Source organism: Oryx dammah, unplaced genomic scaffold (assembly GCF_014754425.2).
Source record: "Oryx dammah isolate SB20612 unplaced genomic scaffold, SCBI_Odam_1.1 HiC_scaffold_3, whole genome shotgun sequence".
Taxonomy (NCBI): domain Eukaryota; kingdom Metazoa; phylum Chordata; class Mammalia; order Artiodactyla; family Bovidae; genus Oryx; species Oryx dammah.
In genome coordinates, this window is record NW_024070187.1 from 115,915,568 (window position 1) to 115,932,891 (window position 17,324).

Here is a 17,324-nt window from a genome sequence, read left to right on the forward strand (position 1 = left end):
ACCGCGGGGACCGCGGGGACGGCAGCCCCGGTCGCCCAGAGCGCGCAGCCCGCAGTCGTCCGCCGCCGGGGCTCGGGCCGCCCTGGCTGGGGATGGCGGCGGCGGCCGAGCCCGGGGCCCGAGGATGGCTTGGCGGCGGCTCCCCGCGCCCTGGCAGCCCGACCTCCAGCCCCGAGCTGGGCGCCGGAAGCCGCTCGCGATCGCGGCCAGGGTCTGGGCCGGGGTCGGAGCCGGAGCGGTCGGGCGCCAGGCCCCCAGTGCCCGCCGCGCCGAGTCACAGCTTCAGGAAGGTGACGCTTACCAAGCCCACCTTCTGCCACCTCTGCTCCGATTTCATCTGGGGGCTGGCCGGCATCCTGTGTGACGGTGAGCGCCCGAGACCCCACCGCGGACCCCAGCCCCGGCTCTCTGCACTTCCAGCAGGGGCCTCCCCGGGACAGAGCCCCTTGGCCTCGGGGCAGGAGCTTGCCAGGCCCAGACCTCCCGGCGGAGGCTATGAAGACCAGCTCCTCGCGGGGTCTGGGGGCGTCAAGCGGCCGCGGCCCCTCCCCAGGACGATGAGGGAAAGAACCGCTCCCTGGGCGTCCTGACCTGGGTTGGAACCCGGTGAGGGAAGAGCGCGACAGCTGCGCAGGACCGGTGCAGAGACTGGGGGCGAGGCCAGCCAACCCTGGGCAGGTGCGAGGGCCGGCAGCGTGCGTGGCCAGGCGGGACCTGCCTGGGCCACTAGCTCCCTGGGGCTGCTGCTGGTCTGCTCTCTCCTGGGTGTGTGCTGCTGCCCACAGGGCTGCCCGGGCTCAGACTCCCAAGGAGCTGGGCCAGGCCTGCCACCCCAAGTGTGACGTGCCCCGACAGGGCCCCAGCCCAGCCGCCAAGCGAGCCTGGTCGGGCGGGGAGGCCCTTCGTCCTCTGGCTCCTGGGCGGCTGACACATGCGTCTCAGCGGGGGACGGGACGGGGCGGGGCGCCTCTGCCCTGCCCAGGGAGACAGGCCCGTGGCTCTGGGGACCCAGGAGCCTGGGGCCTGGTGTGCTGAGGAGGCTGGGCTGGGTCTGGGTGGAGGAGCTGCCAGGGAAGTAGCCGGTCCCCCACACAGGTAGGACCTCTTGCTCGTGGGTGCTAGGTCTGAGGGGGCGAAGGAGCTTACGCAAGGGAAATGGGGGTGATGTGTGGACACTCTCCCCCCAGCTCCAGAGGGTGAGCTGGTGACCTTGGCACGCAGAGGGCCTGGCAAGGGTGTGGGAGGAAGAGCACCTTCCCCTGCCAGGGAGTACCCAGGATGTGTGAGGAGCAGGGGCTCTTTCTGTGGGCCAGAGGAGGTAGCTGAGCACCACCTGTCCAGAGCGGCCGCCTTCCGAGGCTGTGCCAGGCGGGCGCCTCACCCTGCTGCAGGCCTCCCCAGGATGGAGGGTGCCCTTCCCAGGATGGAGGGTGCCCTTCCCAGGATGGAGGGTGCTCCCTTGCTGCCTCCCAGTGGGCTCAGGAAGGTCTGGGAGAGTGTGAGGGTGGGCCCACTGTGAGCACAGCTCATCTCCTGGAGCCTCTGGGCCATCTGCCTCTCCGGGCAGGGCCAGCTGCCCTCAGGGCCAGGGCATACTGGTCCGTCAGACTGGCTCTGGTCCGGACAGGCACCTTGTGTGTGGGAGGGGTAATTAGGGGTGTATGCAGTTGTGGGGAGCGAGGGAAGGGTGTCCCTGGAGAAGCTGGTCTAGGGGCAGGCAGAGATGCAGGAGCTGGCCAAGTCGCCGCCTGTCTACCCACCGCCAGTAGAGACTGGAAGGAGTTGGGCCTGTGTGTGTGTGGGGGGGAGAGGAGTGGACAGGGCTCGCTCAGGACACCAGAGCGCATGGTCATCCCGGATGGCCAGAGCCACCAAGCTGCTCCTTACTCAGGTCTTGGGGGTGGGGCCGAGGACCAGGCTGTCTCCACGCTCTCTCTCCCTACCCTGACGGCCAGGGTTAGGCTCAGGAAGGTCTGGGAGAGTGTGAGGGTGGGCCCACTGTGATAAGCTGTCTGCCCTGGCGCAGCCTCCCTCCCACATGCCAAGCCCTGGGGTCTCTTGATTCCTGGGCAGGACAGGGGCCAACTCACAGGGCTCTCGTTCCCACAGTTTGCAACTTCATGTCCCATGAGAAGTGCCTGAAACACGTGAAGACCCCCTGCACGAGCGTGGCTCCTAGCCTGGTCCGCGTGCGTATGGAGCTCGGCAGCCAAAACCTGCACCTTTGCGGGGAGGGCGCAGAGGGTCTGGGGGCCCGGCTCCTGTGGTGGGGGCTGGGCTGGGAGTGCCCCCTCGCACTGTATCCCTGTCCCAGAGCCCCTCCCAGGGCAGCAGGGGGCCTCCCTTCCCCAGGGCTCTGACCCTGTCTTCTCTGGGGTCCTTGGTACCCAGCAGCCTGTGGCTGTGCTTCCCTCCATCTGTACTCGATCCAGCTGGCCCCAAATGTATCAGCAAGGGGAACAGGCCTGGGGGTCGCCAGGACCTGTGCAGCTGGGCGTGAGCTGCAGAAGGGGCTGTCTGAGGTCCCGCCCTGGGGCTGCCCCGAGTCAGTCCCGCACAAGGAACGGAGGAGTGGCATGCCGGGCGGTCCCCAGCAGGATCCCCTGGGAGCATGGAGGGGCCCAGAGGCACACACAGGACCCCGTCAGCAGGGCTTGGGAGGACTGAGGGGCCAGGGCTGGTGATGGCAGCTCCCTAGGCAGAGGAGAAGGGGGCCTGGGGACCCAGGCTGAGGCCGCGCTCTGTTCCTCCCAGGTCCCGGTGGCCCACTGCTTCGGCTCCCGGGGGGTCTACAAGCGCAGGTTCTGCTCCGTGTGCCGGAAGGGCCTGGACGCGCCGGGCCTCCGCTGCGAAGGTGCTGCCAGCCCTCCCGCGCGGCCCCGCCGCAGGGGCCTGGTCTCTGCGGCCCGGCGGCCCCGCCCCTGATGCGGTCGGGCCCCAGGTCTGGGGTGGGGGGCGGGGAGGTGGGTGCGGGCCATCGCAGGGCCTCCCCCTGCGTGCAGAGGTGGGCTAGGCGGGAAAGACGCAGAGAAGCTGGTTCCCATCCTGCCAAGGGGTCGAGGGTGCTCCTGTCTCTCACCACGGGCCCCCAAACGTTCAGGAAAGTGAGGTCCGGGGAGGGGCAGACCCAGGCCCGAGCAGAGGGCGGCGGGCAGGGTCGGTGGGCAGCGACCAGAGGCCCCCTAACCCTGCCCGCCCCCTAGTGTGTGAGCTGCACGTTCACCCCGACTGTGTGCCCTTCGCCTGCAGCGACTGCCGCCAGTGCCACCAGGACGGGCACCGCGACCACGTGAGTGCGCGGGGCCTGGGGGAGGCCGGGGAGCGCGGCCGGACGAGCCGCTGACGGCGCTCTCCGTAGGACGCGCACCTCCACCACTGGCGGGAGGGGATCTTGCCGGCCGGCGCGCGTTGCGAGCTCTGTCGGAAGACGTGCGGCTCCTCGGACGTGCCGGCCGGCGTGCGCTGCGAGTGGTGCGGCGTCCAGGTGGGCGCGGGGGGCGGGGCCTCTGCGGGGCGGGGCTGGCGCGCGGGGGGTCTGGGCTATGCCGCAGGACGGGGTCCTGGGTCTGCGGCACACCTCGTCTGGATCGCGCTGCCCTCCGGCCTTTGAGGGTTCAGGGGAGACTCAGGTCTCTGGTTGGGGGCACTCGGGGTAGGTCCGCCTGGCCTTCTGCGCCGGAGCCCCGCGCTCGAGCCGCACCCGCTCCCCTGCAGGCCCACTCGGTCTGCTCCGCGGCGCTCGCCCCCGAGTGCACTTTCGGGCGCCTGCGCACCCTCGTCCTGCCCCCCGCGTGCTTGCGCCTCCTGTCCCGAAACTTCAGCAAGATGCACTGCTTCCGGATCCCCGAGAGCGCGGCGCCGGAGCCCGGTGAGCGGGGCGGCCGGGAGGGGTGGCCGGCGCGGGGCCGGGCCCTGGTTGAGGCCGGCTGTGGCCTTTCCGCAGGGGATGGGGAGGACAGCGCCGATGGCAGCGTCTCCGCCGGCCCGGGCCGAGAGGTGGGGGCGCCTGAGTCCGGTAAGTGCCCCCGGGCCGTCCCCGCTTCCACCCCCGGGCCCCGCTCCCCCGAGCCGGCCCTCACTCCACCGACGGGCTCGCGCTCCCCTGCGGCCCAGGCAAGCAGGCTCTGAAGGTCTTTGACGGCAGCGACGCGATGCAGCGCAACCACTTTCGTGTGGTGACGGTCCCGCGCCTGGCCCGAAGCCGGGAGGTGCTGGTGAGAGGGGGCCCGGGTGTGGGGGGCCGCAGGCACCCACAGGCCTGGCCCCGGCAGGCCCCACCTTTGCTCCCCTCTCGCAGGAGGCGGCTCTGCGGGCTTACTACATCCCCGAGGACCCTCAGGGCTTCCAGCTGCAGGCGGTCCCCACACCCGTGCAGCTCGGCGACCCCGCGGCTGCGGGAAAGGTCTGGAGCGCTGGGCCTGCTGAGGAGGAGGGCTGCAGAGTGGCTCCTGAGGCCTGGGTACTCCGCGCTCTGCCCCGCGCCCAGGAGATCCTGAAGATCTACCCGGCCTGGCTCAAGTGAGACCAGCTCCCAGCAGGGCTGTAGAGGGTGGGGGGAAGGAGCGTGGGCTTTGCCTACGCAGCTCCTGAGCGTGTCCCCTGCAGGGTGGGTGTGGCCTATGTGTCCATCCGCGTGACCCCGCAGAGCACTGCCCGCAGCGTGGTGCTGGAGGTCCTCCCACTGCTCGGATGCCAGGTGCGTGCCTGCCCCACCCGTGTGCCCGCCCCGCCAAAGTCTTGGGGTGGCAGGGTCCCGTCCAGGTCTGATACCCTGAACTGTGCCCCCGCAGGCCGAGGGCGTCGAGGGCTTCCAGCTGGTGGAGGTGCACATGGGCAGCAGACAAGGTGAGGGCCAGCCTGGCCCACGGCCTGACCGCGCCCGCCCAGGGGCTCCGGGACTCCGGGGCGCCTGGGGCTAACGGTGGCGTCTCAACCCCGCAGTCCAGCGTGCGGTGCTGGCGGACGAGGAGCCCATGCTGGGCCGGCTTCGTGAGATCCGGCAGGTCAGTGGGTGCGGCCACTGGCCCCCGGGGAGCCGCTGGCCTTGGGGCATGGGAGTCTGCCCCGAGGACACCAAGTCCGCACTGGCCAGCAGCCGGCCGTCCTGGCCCGAAGTGCCTCCCCTCCCGAGGTCCCCGTGTGTCCCTCCTCTGCTGTCCTTCCCTGTTCTGGGGGCTGCTGGCCTGGGACGTCTCCCCTTTGGCCTGTTGGCAGAGCGGGGGCATCCCTGGTGCTCCGCTCAGCGTCCCCTCCCTGCAGACGTCTCTGCGGCAGATGAGCCAGACGCGGTTCTACGTGGCTGAGAACAGCGTGCTGGCCCCGCGCGTCTCTCTGTTTGTGGGCGGTCTGCCCCCAGGCCTGTCCCCCCCGGAGTACCGCAGTCTGCTGGATGAGGCCGTCGCCAGCAAAGGTGCAGCTGCCTGGACTGCCACTCACTGGGCTGGCGGGGCGTCTGGCCAGGGTCGGGGAGAGGCCAGGAGTCCTGAGGAGGGCCGGGGGCTGCGGCGCCAAGGTGGGGTCCTCCTGCTCCCTCTGTCCCTCAGTCACGTGCCAGACTGGTTCCTGACAAGAGGATCTCTGTCCTCACGTCTGAGGCCCAGGGCCTGTTACTTCCCCTGGAGGGTTTCTGAGCCTCCTGATCTGGGCCCTGGGGCTGCCCTGTGCCTGAAGTAGGGGCACTTCTGGGAGAGTGAGCTTCCCTCTGGTCCGGGAGGCTGGGGGGCCACAGGCCCTGGGGGCAAGTCTCCGGCATCCAATCACAGTCCCCCATCTTTGCAGCTGCCTTGGTGACCGTGAGCCATGTGTATTCCGCCCAAGGTGAGCCACTGCAGACCACGGCTAGGTCTGGTCAAAGGTCACCCTCAGAGCAGGTGGGGCAGCCCCGCCCTCTGGCTTCACCTCGTTGGGGGCCCGGGGGTAGGGGAAACCTTGGTGTTTGTTTCCCGGCTCCCAGCTGTGATGCTTTTGCTAAAATGCGACTGAGGCGCAGAGAACACTCTCACCACAGCCTGTCCTGCTCGCGATTTCCAGCGTTTATCCTGGGAAACTTTAGACCTCCCCAGCAGGAGGACCGTGTCGTGGGGCGCGTGTCCCCGCTCTGGGGGCTGACAGCAGCTCCCAACACCCTCTGTGCTCTTGTGGGCCCTGGGGTGTGTCCGCCCCACCCCACCTCCGGTAGCCTTGCTCCGTCCACCCAGCATCTCCCATCTCTGATCCTAGCCGTCCTTGAAGGCCTCCCCCAGGGGAAGGAGTCATGCATGCCTTGGGACAGGCTGGCCCAAAGGGGGCGTGGCCAGCACTGGGGTCATTGCCCTGCAGCTGGGGCCCTGGCCCAAGACACTGTGGGGGCCAGAACCTTCAGAGAGGCACCCGAGCTCACCGCCCCCCCTGCCACAGGTGCCGTGGTGCTGGACGTGGCCTGCTTCGCGGAGGCCGAGCGGCTGTACATGCTGGTCAGGGACACAGCTGTGCGCGGCCGGCCACTGACTGCCCTGGTGCTCCCGGAGGTGCTGGTGAGTGGTGCCAAGGCGGGTCTGGGGGTGTGGCCCCCATGCCGGTTTGTCTTTGTCTTGGGCTGTTGGAGCAAAGTCCAAATGTCTGCTGCAAGGCCAGCTCACTCCTCGGGAGGGGCTGAGGTCTGACCTGGCCCCGGCTGGCCGGCCCTGCAGGGCGCACGTCCTCAAGCTGTCACGTGTGTGACTGCGCAGGCAGCCTTGGTGCGGTCGTGGGCCCTGGCCCCGCTCGCCCTGCCCAGGAGGCCCTCGGACCCTGCTCGCACCATGGGCCTCCTCAGTAGGTGATCCTCCCCGACGCCCAAGGCTGTCCCGAAGTCCCAGCAGACCCTGCCCTCTGCTCTGTGCCCTGGTTCACCTCTGGTCCTCAGCCCTGTTGGCTGCCAAGGGCGCCTCCCATCACCAAGGGTGTCTGTGGCCCCCGACCTAGCTCAAGTCAGGCAGAATTACAGCAGAAAGAGTTCGGGCTGTGGCTGGGAGCCACACCTTGCGGTCTCTGCTGCCCTGGCCAACCGTCCAGACAAGGGCGCGGTGATGGCGGGCCCTCCCGGGGATCCTCCGCCTGCCCTGTGGCCAGAGACAGGTGAGCCCTGCCGGCCCCCTCCCGGGCAGCTGCCTGCCCTGGTGAACCGGTGAGTGCTGCCTGCAGGCCGCCCTGCCCCGGGGGCGCACACACGCCCTCTGCGCGCCCACAGCCTCGAGCTGCGGCCAAGCTGTGTGCCACCACTGCCCACGGTGTCTGCCTGTCTGTCCCTCGTTACCCAGCGGCCCCCGCAGCGGGGACCCCATCCCCCCTCCCCCACCAGCTGGGGACCCCTGCTCTCTGAAGTGCCGTTTCTGCTGTGTGTGGGGAGGGCCTTTACCCGTCGCTGGGGTGAGGCGTGGGGCGGCCCTGTGTGCCCATGTGCCTCTCCTGACTGCCGGGCGGGTCCCGGTGGCCTTCCTGCCTGGACTCCTGGGCCCGTGGGCCAGGCGGCAGTGGGGCCTGAAGACACGCCGTGGCGGGGGGCACCATGTTGCAGGCTCCAGGCACCGTCCCTGCCCGTTGGCCCGTGGTCTGTGGGTGCTCTCTCTGCCGCTGGGGGTGGCCACACGGCCTCCCTCCCAAGGAAGGCCAGTCCCAGACCGGCGTCGGGGGGGCGAGCTGAGGGTCGGGGAGGCTCGGCTTCCCCTGGGGGCCGTCCGCAGCCCCTGACGCAGCCCGCATCCGTCAGCACACGAAGCTGGCCCCAGACTGCCGCCCCCTGCTCGTGTTTGTGAACCCCAGGAGTGGAGGGCTCAAGGGCCGTGACCTGCTCTGCAGTTTCCGGAAGCTGCTCAACCCCCACCAGGTCTTCGAGCTGACCAATGGGGGCCCGCTGCCCGGGTGAGCGCGCCTGGAGGGGCAGGGCGGGGCGGGGCCCTCGCGCACGCGCCCTCCTGCCCCGGAGGCAGCCGCGTCCTGCCGGTCTCTGGCGGTGGCGGACGCGCCGTGTCTCCCTGCGGCCAGGCTCCACGTGTTCTCCCGGGTGCCCTGCTTCCGGGTGCTGGTGTGTGGCGGGGACGGCACCGTGGGCTGGGTGCTCGCCGCCCTGGAGGACGTGCGGCACCGCCTGGCCTGCCCTGAGCCTGCTGTAGCCATCCTGCCCCTGGGCACAGGTGGGGTCGCCGGCTCGCCGGGGGGTGGGGTGAGGGGGCCCGGCGCGGCGGGCCCGCTGTGGAGGCCGTCTGTCTTGTGGCTCCCAGGGAACGACCTGGGCCGGGTTCTGCGCTGGGGCGCAGGCTACAGCGGGGAGGACCTGTTCTCCGTGCTGCTGTCTGTGGACGAGGCGGACGCCGTGCTTGTGGACCGCTGGACCATCCTGCTGGACGCTCACGAGCCTGCTGGTGGGGAGGACAGCGAGGCAGATGCAGAGCCCCCCAAGGTGCCAGCGTGCCCGGGCGAGGGGGTGGTGCCCTGTGGGCGGCAGTCTGTCCTCATCCAGGCCACTCCCCAGCGTTGCTGCGAGTGCTGTTCCCAGGCGGATGGGCAGCTGAGAGCAGGGCCACGGGTGCCGGACTCGCAGGAGGCGGGGAGCCCCTGGGGGTGGACAGGGGCCGAGGGACTCACGTCCTGTCCTCAGGTCGTGCAGATGAGCAACTACTGTGGGATCGGCATCGATGCAGAGCTGAGCCTGGACTTCCACCAGGCGCGGGAGGAGGAGCCCGGCAAGTTCACGAGCAGGTCAGGGCGCAGGGGCGGCGCGGTGCCGCCCGGAACTTCCTGGGGGCTCGCCAGCCGTGACCAGGGGCTGGGGCCCCTCGTGATGCCGAGTCCCCTGCCAGGTTCCACAACAAGGGCGTGTACGTGCGGGCCGGGCTGCAGAAGCTCAGCCACTCCCGCAGCCTGCACAGGGCCCTGCGGCTGCAGGTAGGGCAGCAGGAGGTGGAGCTGCCCAGCATCGAGGGGCTCATCTTCATCAACATCCCCAGGTGCCCACGCGGCCCCCGCCCTCCTGTTCTGCGTGCCCCAGGCATGGGGCTCCAGCCCCCGCCCTCCTGTCCAGCCTCCCTCTGACCTCTGTGCTCCTCCCTCTCATGCAGCTGGGGCTCAGGGGCCGACCTGTGGGGCTCTGACAGCGACTCGAGGTTCGAGAAGCCGCGCATGGATGACGGGCTGCTGGAGGTGGTGGGGGTAACGGGCGTTGTGCACATGGTGAGCGTGGGACCGGGAGACAGGGGCCCGGGGTGTGCACACGGGGAGCGTGGGGGCTGGAGACAGGAGGCCGGGGTGTGCACACGATGAGTGTGAGGACTGGAGACAGGGCTGGGTGTGCACACGGGGAGCGTGGGGACGAGACAGGGGCCTGGGGTGTGCACACAATGTGTGTGAGGACTGGAGGCGGGCCTGGGTGTGCACACAGGGAGCGTGGGGGCTGGAGATGGGCCCAGGGTGTGCACACGACGTGAAGACTGGAGACAGGCCTGGGTGTGCACACGGGGAGCGTGGGGGCTGGAGACGGGCCTGGGTGTGCACACGGGGAGCGTGGGGGCTGGAGACCAGACCCTCGGTGCTGCCCGCGGCCTGCTGAGCCTGGTCCCCCTTCACCAGGGCCAGGTCCAGAGCGGGCTGCGCTCGGGCATCCGCATCGCCCAGGGGTCCTACTTCCGCATCACCCTCCTCGAGGCCACGCCCGTGCAGGTGGATGGTGAACCCTGGGTCCAGGCTCCCGGGCACCTGATCATCTCGGCTGCAGGCCCTAAGGTACATCAGAGTGCGTTGGGAAGGGGGCTTGTGGCTGGTGGGCAGTCCAGCCATGGCTGGTTCTTCTCTGACCCTGAGAGGTCACAGGGCCAGATAAGGCGGCCAGCCCTTAGCCACCACTCCGTCCCCTTCTGTGAAACTGGCTGAGACAGGGGCGGCGGCTCTGGGACCTGTGGCCAGGTGGCCTGGGTTGTGACAGCCCCTGCGTGCCCTGGGACAGGTCCACATGCTCAGGAAGGCGAAGCAGAAGCCCAGGAAGGCAGGGCCCCCCAAGGATGCACGAGCAGATGGGGCGCCAGCCCCCGAGGGGGACCCCAAGTAGTGGTGCGTCCTGGAGCAGCGGTCAGCGGCGGACAGTTGCGCCCACAGCCCTGGCCTCTGGCCTTCCTGTCTCTTCCCCATGCCACGCGGAGACTGCTGGGTGGGTGGTGAGGGGCTCCCTGGGGCCCAGGTCGCTGTCCTGGAGGACACGCACCCCCCTGGAGCCCCTCTGCCACCTCTGGGCCCCTGAGCTGGGCAGCACCAGACCTCAGCAGTGCCCTGAGACACTCCTGCAGGGCAGCTGGCTCTCTGGGCCTTGGGGGTGCCCAGCGCAGTCACAGGACACCCCGGCCACCGGCTTCCCAGGCCACGCAGTGCCTGGCTGGCCCATTCTGGAGCTCTGTGGGGACCCTGGCGTGACTGGGCTGGGAGAGGCAGGCCCCGAGGAAGCTGGGTGGGCCTGGCCCCCCAGGAGGCGTGTGGTGCCCGGGAGGCAACAGGAGCTGGCCCGGCCGGGACCCCCGAAGAAGTGAGGCGAGCGTGCGGCGGGAGAGGTTTAATTGGCTGGGGAAAGCGCTTCGCCCCCCCCATGTGTCAGCAGTCATCACGCAGGTTCCGTGTCCACCGAGCAGACTCGTCTCTGTGCTTCTCCATGTGGAGACGGGGGACGCAGATGGGCTGCCGGGGGGTCACTCAGAGCCCCGGAGTCCAGCCGGCCCAGAGCCCTGTCTCGGCCCTGGGGACCCCAAGGCTGGGAAGGGGGGTCCGGAGGTCCCTCTGCCTTGGCGCTGGCTCTGCCAGGCCCGCACCCTGGGTGGCGGCCTCGCCCTGAGTGTGGCCTTGATCTCAGACACGGCCCCGCCCAGCCCTATACCCGCCAAGCTCGTGCCAAAGCTCCCCAGACACGGGCACCACGAGGGCCGCGGGCCTCCAGCGCCTGGTGTGCGTCCCTCGGGCCTGCGCTCCTGGGGGTGGAATCAGCTTCTGCTTCGCAGCCGCACCGGTTGATAGGAACTGTCTGTCACTGTGCTTCGGGTGGACGAATGCTCTGCGTGTAAGCGAGTCGGAGTCTGTGTGAGCTCTGCACCCCTTCCTCGTGTGTAACCTATCCCCTGAAGGTGACCGTAATTTATATCTTGGACAAATAGAGTCTGGGCATCCAGCCCTGCTGCTGTCCGTCTCCTGCGTCGCTGTGCCTCGGGGCGAGTCGTGGAGGGTGGGGGGTGCTCTGGCAGCCTGCTGGGGCCTCTGCACTGGGGTGTAGACTGAGTCCAGGGAGGGGCTGGGCCCCCACCTCCTGCCAGCCCCCTGGGGCTCATCTCTGCTGGCTCGAGCAGACAACGGGCACAAGCAACGCAGTGAAGCTGCCTTGAGACTCTTCTCTGCAAAGTGGAAGTAATCTGAGGGTCTGAGGCAGAGCATGAATCTTCACAAGGCCCTCGAGGCGGGGCAGGGCGGGGCGGCGCTAGCAGGGGGCAGGGAGCAGCAGGGACTGGGCCTCGTCCGCAGCCCCGGGCGGCGGGCGCGCGAGCACAGGCCCCACCAGGCCCCGCAGGGCCTGCAGGCCGGCCAGCGCCAGGCGCACCAGGAGCCGCAGCAGCAGGAAGGCGAAGGGCACCGCGATCTGCATGGCGTGGAAGATGGCCGTGCTGAAGCTGCTCAGCACACAGGTGCAGGCAAAGGCCAGCAGGCTGGCGCAGGGGTACAGGGCGAGCTTGGCGAACATGAACGCGTGCTCGCGGCCCCCAAAGCGTGCCGAGGGCTGCAGCGTCTGCCCCTCCTGCAGCAGTGCCGTGGTCCAGATGGCGAACTGGAAGATGCTGGCCAGGAAGATGATGGCGCAGCTGACACGCACACTCTCCAGCTCGTCACGGGGCTGCTGCGCGAAGGCTGACGTCTGCTGGTAGGCCAGGGGCAGGCCGCCCACGAAGGCCAGCGAGAGTGTGTTGAGCAGCCCCATGGGCCGCGTGGCCCTGCGGATGTGCAGGAACAGCGAGTGGTGGGCGAACCAGAGCAGGCCCACCGTGGCGAAGGAGCCAAAGTAGGCCAGGAAGTGCGGCCCGGACTCGCCCAGCGCGGCCACCAGGCTGCCCTGGAACTTCTCCTTCACGTCCTTGGCGTCCGGGACGTTGTCCTCGCTGAGGGGAGAGACACACCAATCTGCAGGGGCCCCGCCTCTGGCATCCGGTCAGTGAGGCCGCCCCCGCACACTTGAACTTTAGATGAACGAACAGCAGGTGCAGAGCTTTTGCGGTTCTGTCTTGACACGCGTGGTGCCATTCACCTGAAGTTCAAGTTCAGCTGCAGCCTCTGTTGTCTAGGCTGACCGCAGCGCCTCTGGCGTGCACGGGTGGTGCTGTGAGGCCTGCACCCCCCTGCAGGGACCCTTCCATGGGGCGTGGCCCCGCAGGCCTTCGGGGCTTTGCCCGGGCCGAACTTGACTAGAAGGAGTCTCAGGCACACGGGGGAGGTCGTGGATGACGGCCACAGCCTGGACAAACCCGGCAGCCACATGCACGCTGGTGCGGGTGGGGGCAGGAGACAGCCTGGGGGCTCCCGGGGAACCCCGCCTGGGTCCTCGGGCTGTGCCTCTTGGGGGAGAAAGGAGCCTTGACCTATGGGGTGCCCAGTCACCGCTGCCCCTCACTGCCACCCAGCAGGGATGAGGCGGGCAGGGCTCTGGCTCAGGGCAGAACCTCAGTCTGGGCCTCAGAGATTTGTGCCCATGGACATTTGCTCCTAATCTTTAAAAATTGACAAGTTACAGTAAGAAACAGCTACTCAGAGAAGCTTAGGAGCATCAAGACTTTACATGATCAGATGCAGGACGTAAAATCAGAGTGTTTAAATGCTAACAAAATATGAATGTACTGAAATATGGCCAAGGAACAAAAAAAGGCTTTGAAAAGGATGGAAGATTTGAAAAAGGAGTAGATAAAACACTTAGAAACGAAGATACGACAACTGAGGCTGGAACTCTGACCGACGCAGAGGCTGCCTGGCCAAGCGGCAGAGCGGGGGATGGGAAGCTGGGGGCTGCGCAGCAGCTGCCCACCGCCCGAAGCTCCGGGGGGAGCCAGCCCTGTCCGGGGCCCTCGGGTGGGAGTCCCTTGGGAGGGGGCCCACGGCTCTCACCAGATGTCCAGGATGAGCAGAGTAGCCACAATGGCGTAGACCCCGTCACTGAAGGCCTCCACTCGCTCCTTGCTGAGCGGCTCGTGCAGGTCGAAGGTGAAGACCTCCACGCTGTGAGCCGGGGGCTCTCTGGGGCCTGTGGCGGGCCGGGGAGGGGTGTCCGAGCCCTCAGCGCTGTGGGCCAGCGGTGGCCCTGCAGGGACGCCTGGCCCATGCTCCGCAGGCCCTGGCGGCAGCCCCGAAGTCCCCTGGGACAGTCCCACCAGGCACCTACCCACAAGCTGGGCCCTGCACCAGCCGGTGGCCTTGCTCACGTAGGGCAGGAAGATGACCATGGCCATCAGCAGGTATGACTGTGCGGAGAGAGCGCTTCAGGGGAGTGCTGAGGCCCGGGCCAGCACAACCGTGGCAGGATCAGGGCGGGGCGTGTGTGTGTGCGCGCGCGTGAAACAGCAGGCTGAGCGGAACCTGAGCTGGGTGGGGGCTGCCCAGGACCAAGGGGTGTGAGCCCATGGGAGGAGCAGGCCCCTGGCCCGAGCGTCACCAGTGATGGAGACAGGCCAGATGGAGGTGGAGACGGTGGGCCAGGGAAGTGACCGTGCTGGGAACTGGAAGGTGGGCCCAGGACAGCATCCTGGATCCGGGGGTGGGGGGGTGCAGTGAGCATGCCTGGGAGGATGGCCAAGGGCTCACGGTGACCGTGCTGGGGACTGGAAGGTGGGCCCAGGACAGCATCCCAGATCGGTGGGGGAGGTGGGGCGGTGAGCACCCCTGGGAGGATGGCCGAGGGCTCCTGGGGAGCTGTGGGGGTGCTGGGCAGGGGGCTCTCCCAGGCGACAGGCAGGCGCCTCAGGCAAGCGGGTGAGGGGTTGAGGGGCCAGACCCCGGCTGCGGGAAGGAGGGGCGTGGTGGGGGGCTACCTGGGCCCCAGCCGCAAGAAGACCCTCCCTGCTTCGAGGCAGCCCAGCGCCCTCCCCGCCGCTGCCACCACTCAAGGGTCCAGTCACCTCCCTGCCCAGGATCCTCACGGCACTCACAGCGCCCACCCAGGGGCCTCTGTTCTGCCTGCTCCTTGCCCAGGCTGCTCACTCCACACCAGCCTCTGTCCTCCACGCAACGACCTCCACTGCCTGAACCTGGCCAGAGCCGGGGGGCTGACCCATCCACAGTGCGGATGCTGCAAACCCCAGTCCTGCCCTCTGTGCTTCACCGCTGCTGGCCTGCCCTGTCCACGGGGAGCGCCCACAAGAACGCCACGGTCAGGGTCACTGCGCCTGGTCCCGAAGGTCCCCAAGGCCCCTGACCAGCAGGAGCGGGGTCCACCGGGAGGTTCAGCCCCCACACAGTGAGGGGACACGTCATCTCCCCCGCCCCACCCTGGACCCCAGCCCCAGCCCCCAGCTCCATCCTCGCCGTTCTGTTTATTTTAAATTTGGAACTCTCTTGAAACATTCACTAGCCGTTTACAATGCGCTCCTTCACACTTCTTGTGGTGCTTTGGGTTTCAGGGTTCACTCTCCACCAGAGCACAGGTCAAGGCAGGAGCTGCCCTGAGTCGCGGCTGGTGGGGCTTAGCTTCCCGCCCGTGTGAGCAAAGCGTCTCCAGCTGCAGCTCAGCCAGGACAGAATCAGGCGCAGCCCCGCCTGCGGCCGCCGTCTCCCAGCGCTCTGTGGGGCAAGCCCACCGTGCCTGCAGCTCCCTTTCCTCCACTTCTGTCTTCCTGGCTCGGGAAGGTCTTTCCCTACTTCCTGTCTCAGTGGGTCATGGCCCCACACACGTGTAGAGGGCCACGCATCCCAGGCCCGCTGGTTTGCACCGTGGTGGCTCTGGGCAGGCGCTGGACTCACCGCGGGGTAGAAGAAGAGGGAGAAGCCAGCGGCGGCCAGGCAGAGTGCAGGGCCCCGCATGACGATGCCCAGGATGTGCTGCCGGTAGAGGCCGCGGTGGGCACAGTGCTCGATCTGGGGGCTCAGGAGGTGCGGGTAGTGGAAGGCGTAGAGCACGATCAGCGCCTGCGGAGACGCTGCAGGCTACGGGCGGCCTCGAGAGGGCGCCACGGGCGTGCTGCGGTGAGGGGGCGGGACCTCGCACTGCTCGGGGGCGGGGGGGGGGGGGCGTGGGGCCTCAGCCCCCTCTCATTCTCTGTCCACATCAGGAGCGGGGCCCGGGCCCCAAGCGGGTGCCCGGGGCAGGCGCGCCCTGGCAGGCACGGTCTGCGCAGGCTCCTCAGCGGGGCCCGAGCCCACACCGCAGCTGTGCCCTGAGACACAGGAAGGCGCGGCATCCTACCTGCACAGCCCCGATGGCAGTCACACACGTGCAGAACAGGAAGATGCCCAGAGGCACCTCGGGGAAGGCCACCATCAAGGAAAACTGTAGCCAGAAAACCCACAGCGTCAGGGCCCCCACGAGTCCGCTGGGCCGAGCCCGGGGCGCTGCGGAGCCTCAGGGGAGGGAGAGTCTCTGCCACAGGAGCCCTTGGGCTGAAGCTTGAAGCCTTTAAAGCTGAAGGTTTTCAGGCTCATAAAGGCTCTCCAGACCCCAACCCACTGTGACGCACTGCACTCAGAGCACGGCCCTCCCTCCAAATCCAGGAGCTGCTGGGTGAGCAGAGGGTGGGTCACCGGCGGGGATGAGCCCAGCTCGGCTGGGAGGCCGGGGTCTCCGGGGGCCGGGGAGGCATCTCCCCTCCCCCACCCCACGCGCGCCCCGTGACAGGAACCGGCAGGCTCCCGGAAACCTCTGCAACCACGTGGTCCAGGCCGACTGCCCACAGGCCTGAGAGCTTTGAGGAGGGCGTGTTCTGGGGTCAGTGGAGGGCGGGTGCGCCCGGGGTGGACCTGGGGCCGGAAGCCCCTGTGACTCACTGTGAACGGCAGGAAGGTGATGGTCATCATGCAAGCCTGGGAGGGAGGGGGCGTGGCTGAGGGCGGCTGAGGGGCCAGCCCTGCACACCCGGGGCTAACCACCAGCCCTGGCTCCTGGCGGGTGGAGCTCCAGCCCAGGAACTGAAGGAGAGACTCACCAGGTTGAGCAGGGCCAGCGTGTCGTCTATTTTCCCAACAATTTGGAACAACCTGAACAATTCAAGGAAAAGAACATAAGTCACTGTGAATAAATGTGGCGTGAGATACACTCTCACGACAGCTTCACGCTGAGGTGGGAAGGCGTGGGCGGAAGACTCCCAGGCAGGGAGCGGGCAGAGCGGGCAGAGCGCCCAGGCAGCGGCCTGTCTCAGCCTCCATGGTCTCCCTGCTCGGAGCCCCGAGGATGCGGCCTGCTCCCCCCAGGGAGGCCTCCACTGGGGCCAGGGCCGAGGGCGCCCGAGGGCTTGGGTGCTTCTCTCAGTCAGAAGCCTAGGCCGCAGCCCCTGCGGCAGAGAGTGGGGGCGCTGCTGAACCCCCGGACAGGCCGCTGCTGGGCTGACCGGCGCCGGCCGTGCCTGCGGCCTGTGCAGCTCCTGGCAGGACTGGGCTGGGCAGCCCCCGGGCCGCCTCACTTTCTGTGAACAAGCAGGCAGGAGGGATCCCTCGAAGCCTCAAAAGGGGGTCACCTGTGCCCACCAGAGACGCCCACTCTGCTGGAGACACGTGTGTGCAGGACGGCATTGCCAGACACTCGCAACCTTGCAGGCTCCTTGCCTTTCTGCACTCCCAGCACCCCGGCAGGGGCTTCTCCAGCCCGGGGGCCTCCTGGCCGCCCTGCCCATGGGGGCTCGCCACCACAGCTCCGGGCCCCAGTTCCCCTGGGGTCTGGGGGCCTCCTGGCCGCCCTGCCCATGGGGGCTCGTCACCACAGCTTCGGGCCCCAGTTCCCCTGGGGTCTGGGGGCCTCCTGGACCCCCCGCCTGAGAGGCTCATCACCAGAGCTCTGGGCCCCGGTTCCCCTGGGGTCTGGGGGCCTCCTGGCCGCCCTGCCCTTAGGGGCTCGCCACCACAGCTCTGGGGCCCAGTTCCCGTGGGGTCTGGGGTTCTCCTGGACCCGCCGCCTGAGGGTCTCGTCACCACAGCTCTGGGCCCGGGTTCCCCTGGGGTCTGGGGGCCTCCTGGACCCCCCACCTGTGGGGCTCGTCACCACAGCTCTGGGATCCTGCTCCCCTGGGGTCTGGGGGCCTCCTGGACCCCCCGCCTGAGGGGTTTGTCACCAGAGCTCTGGGCCCCGGCTCCCCTGGGGTCCTGAGGATGCTTTTCCT

The 17,324-nt window shown here is 68.7% G+C and overlaps 2 protein-coding genes across 4 annotated transcripts in view; one reads left to right on the top strand and one right to left on the bottom strand.

Moving 5' to 3' along the window:
- On the top strand, positions 1–11,157 carry DGKQ (diacylglycerol kinase theta). The gene is made up of 23 exons (XM_040237721.1): positions 1–366; positions 2,110–2,189; positions 2,755–2,854; positions 3,204–3,289; positions 3,359–3,484; positions 3,715–3,868; positions 3,944–4,015; positions 4,114–4,214; positions 4,298–4,518; positions 4,606–4,696; positions 4,791–4,845; positions 4,942–5,003; positions 5,260–5,410; positions 5,779–5,817; positions 6,397–6,512; positions 7,727–7,878; positions 8,002–8,150; positions 8,238–8,416; positions 8,615–8,715; positions 8,817–8,963; positions 9,075–9,186; positions 9,583–9,735; positions 9,956–11,157. Exons 1-23 carry the CDS (start codon positions 93–95, stop codon positions 10,055–10,057), a joined length of 2,823 nt encoding a protein of 940 aa, XP_040093655.1. The 5' UTR covers positions 1–92; the 3' UTR covers positions 10,058–11,157.
- The window catches only part of TMEM175 (transmembrane protein 175), a 21,992-nt gene continuing 15,205 nt past the window's right edge, over positions 10,538–17,324 (bottom strand). Inside the window, exons 5-11 of one of the 3 annotated variants that reach the window (XM_040237722.1) lie at positions 16,158–16,209; positions 16,000–16,035; positions 15,422–15,505; positions 14,980–15,144; positions 13,406–13,484; positions 13,132–13,267; positions 10,538–12,134 (exon numbers count right to left, since the gene is read on the bottom strand). In XM_040237722.1, the coding sequence (XP_040093656.1) occupies positions 11,462–12,134; positions 13,132–13,267; positions 13,406–13,484; positions 14,980–15,144; positions 15,422–15,505; positions 16,000–16,035; positions 16,158–16,209 (1,225 nt within the window). In that variant the 3' untranslated portion in view covers positions 10,538–11,461. The remainder of the gene's footprint in view (positions 12,135–13,131; positions 13,268–13,405; positions 13,485–14,979; positions 15,145–15,421; positions 15,506–15,999; positions 16,036–16,157; positions 16,210–17,324) is intronic. The other 2 variants (XM_040237724.1, XM_040237723.1) reach the window with 2 other exon arrangements.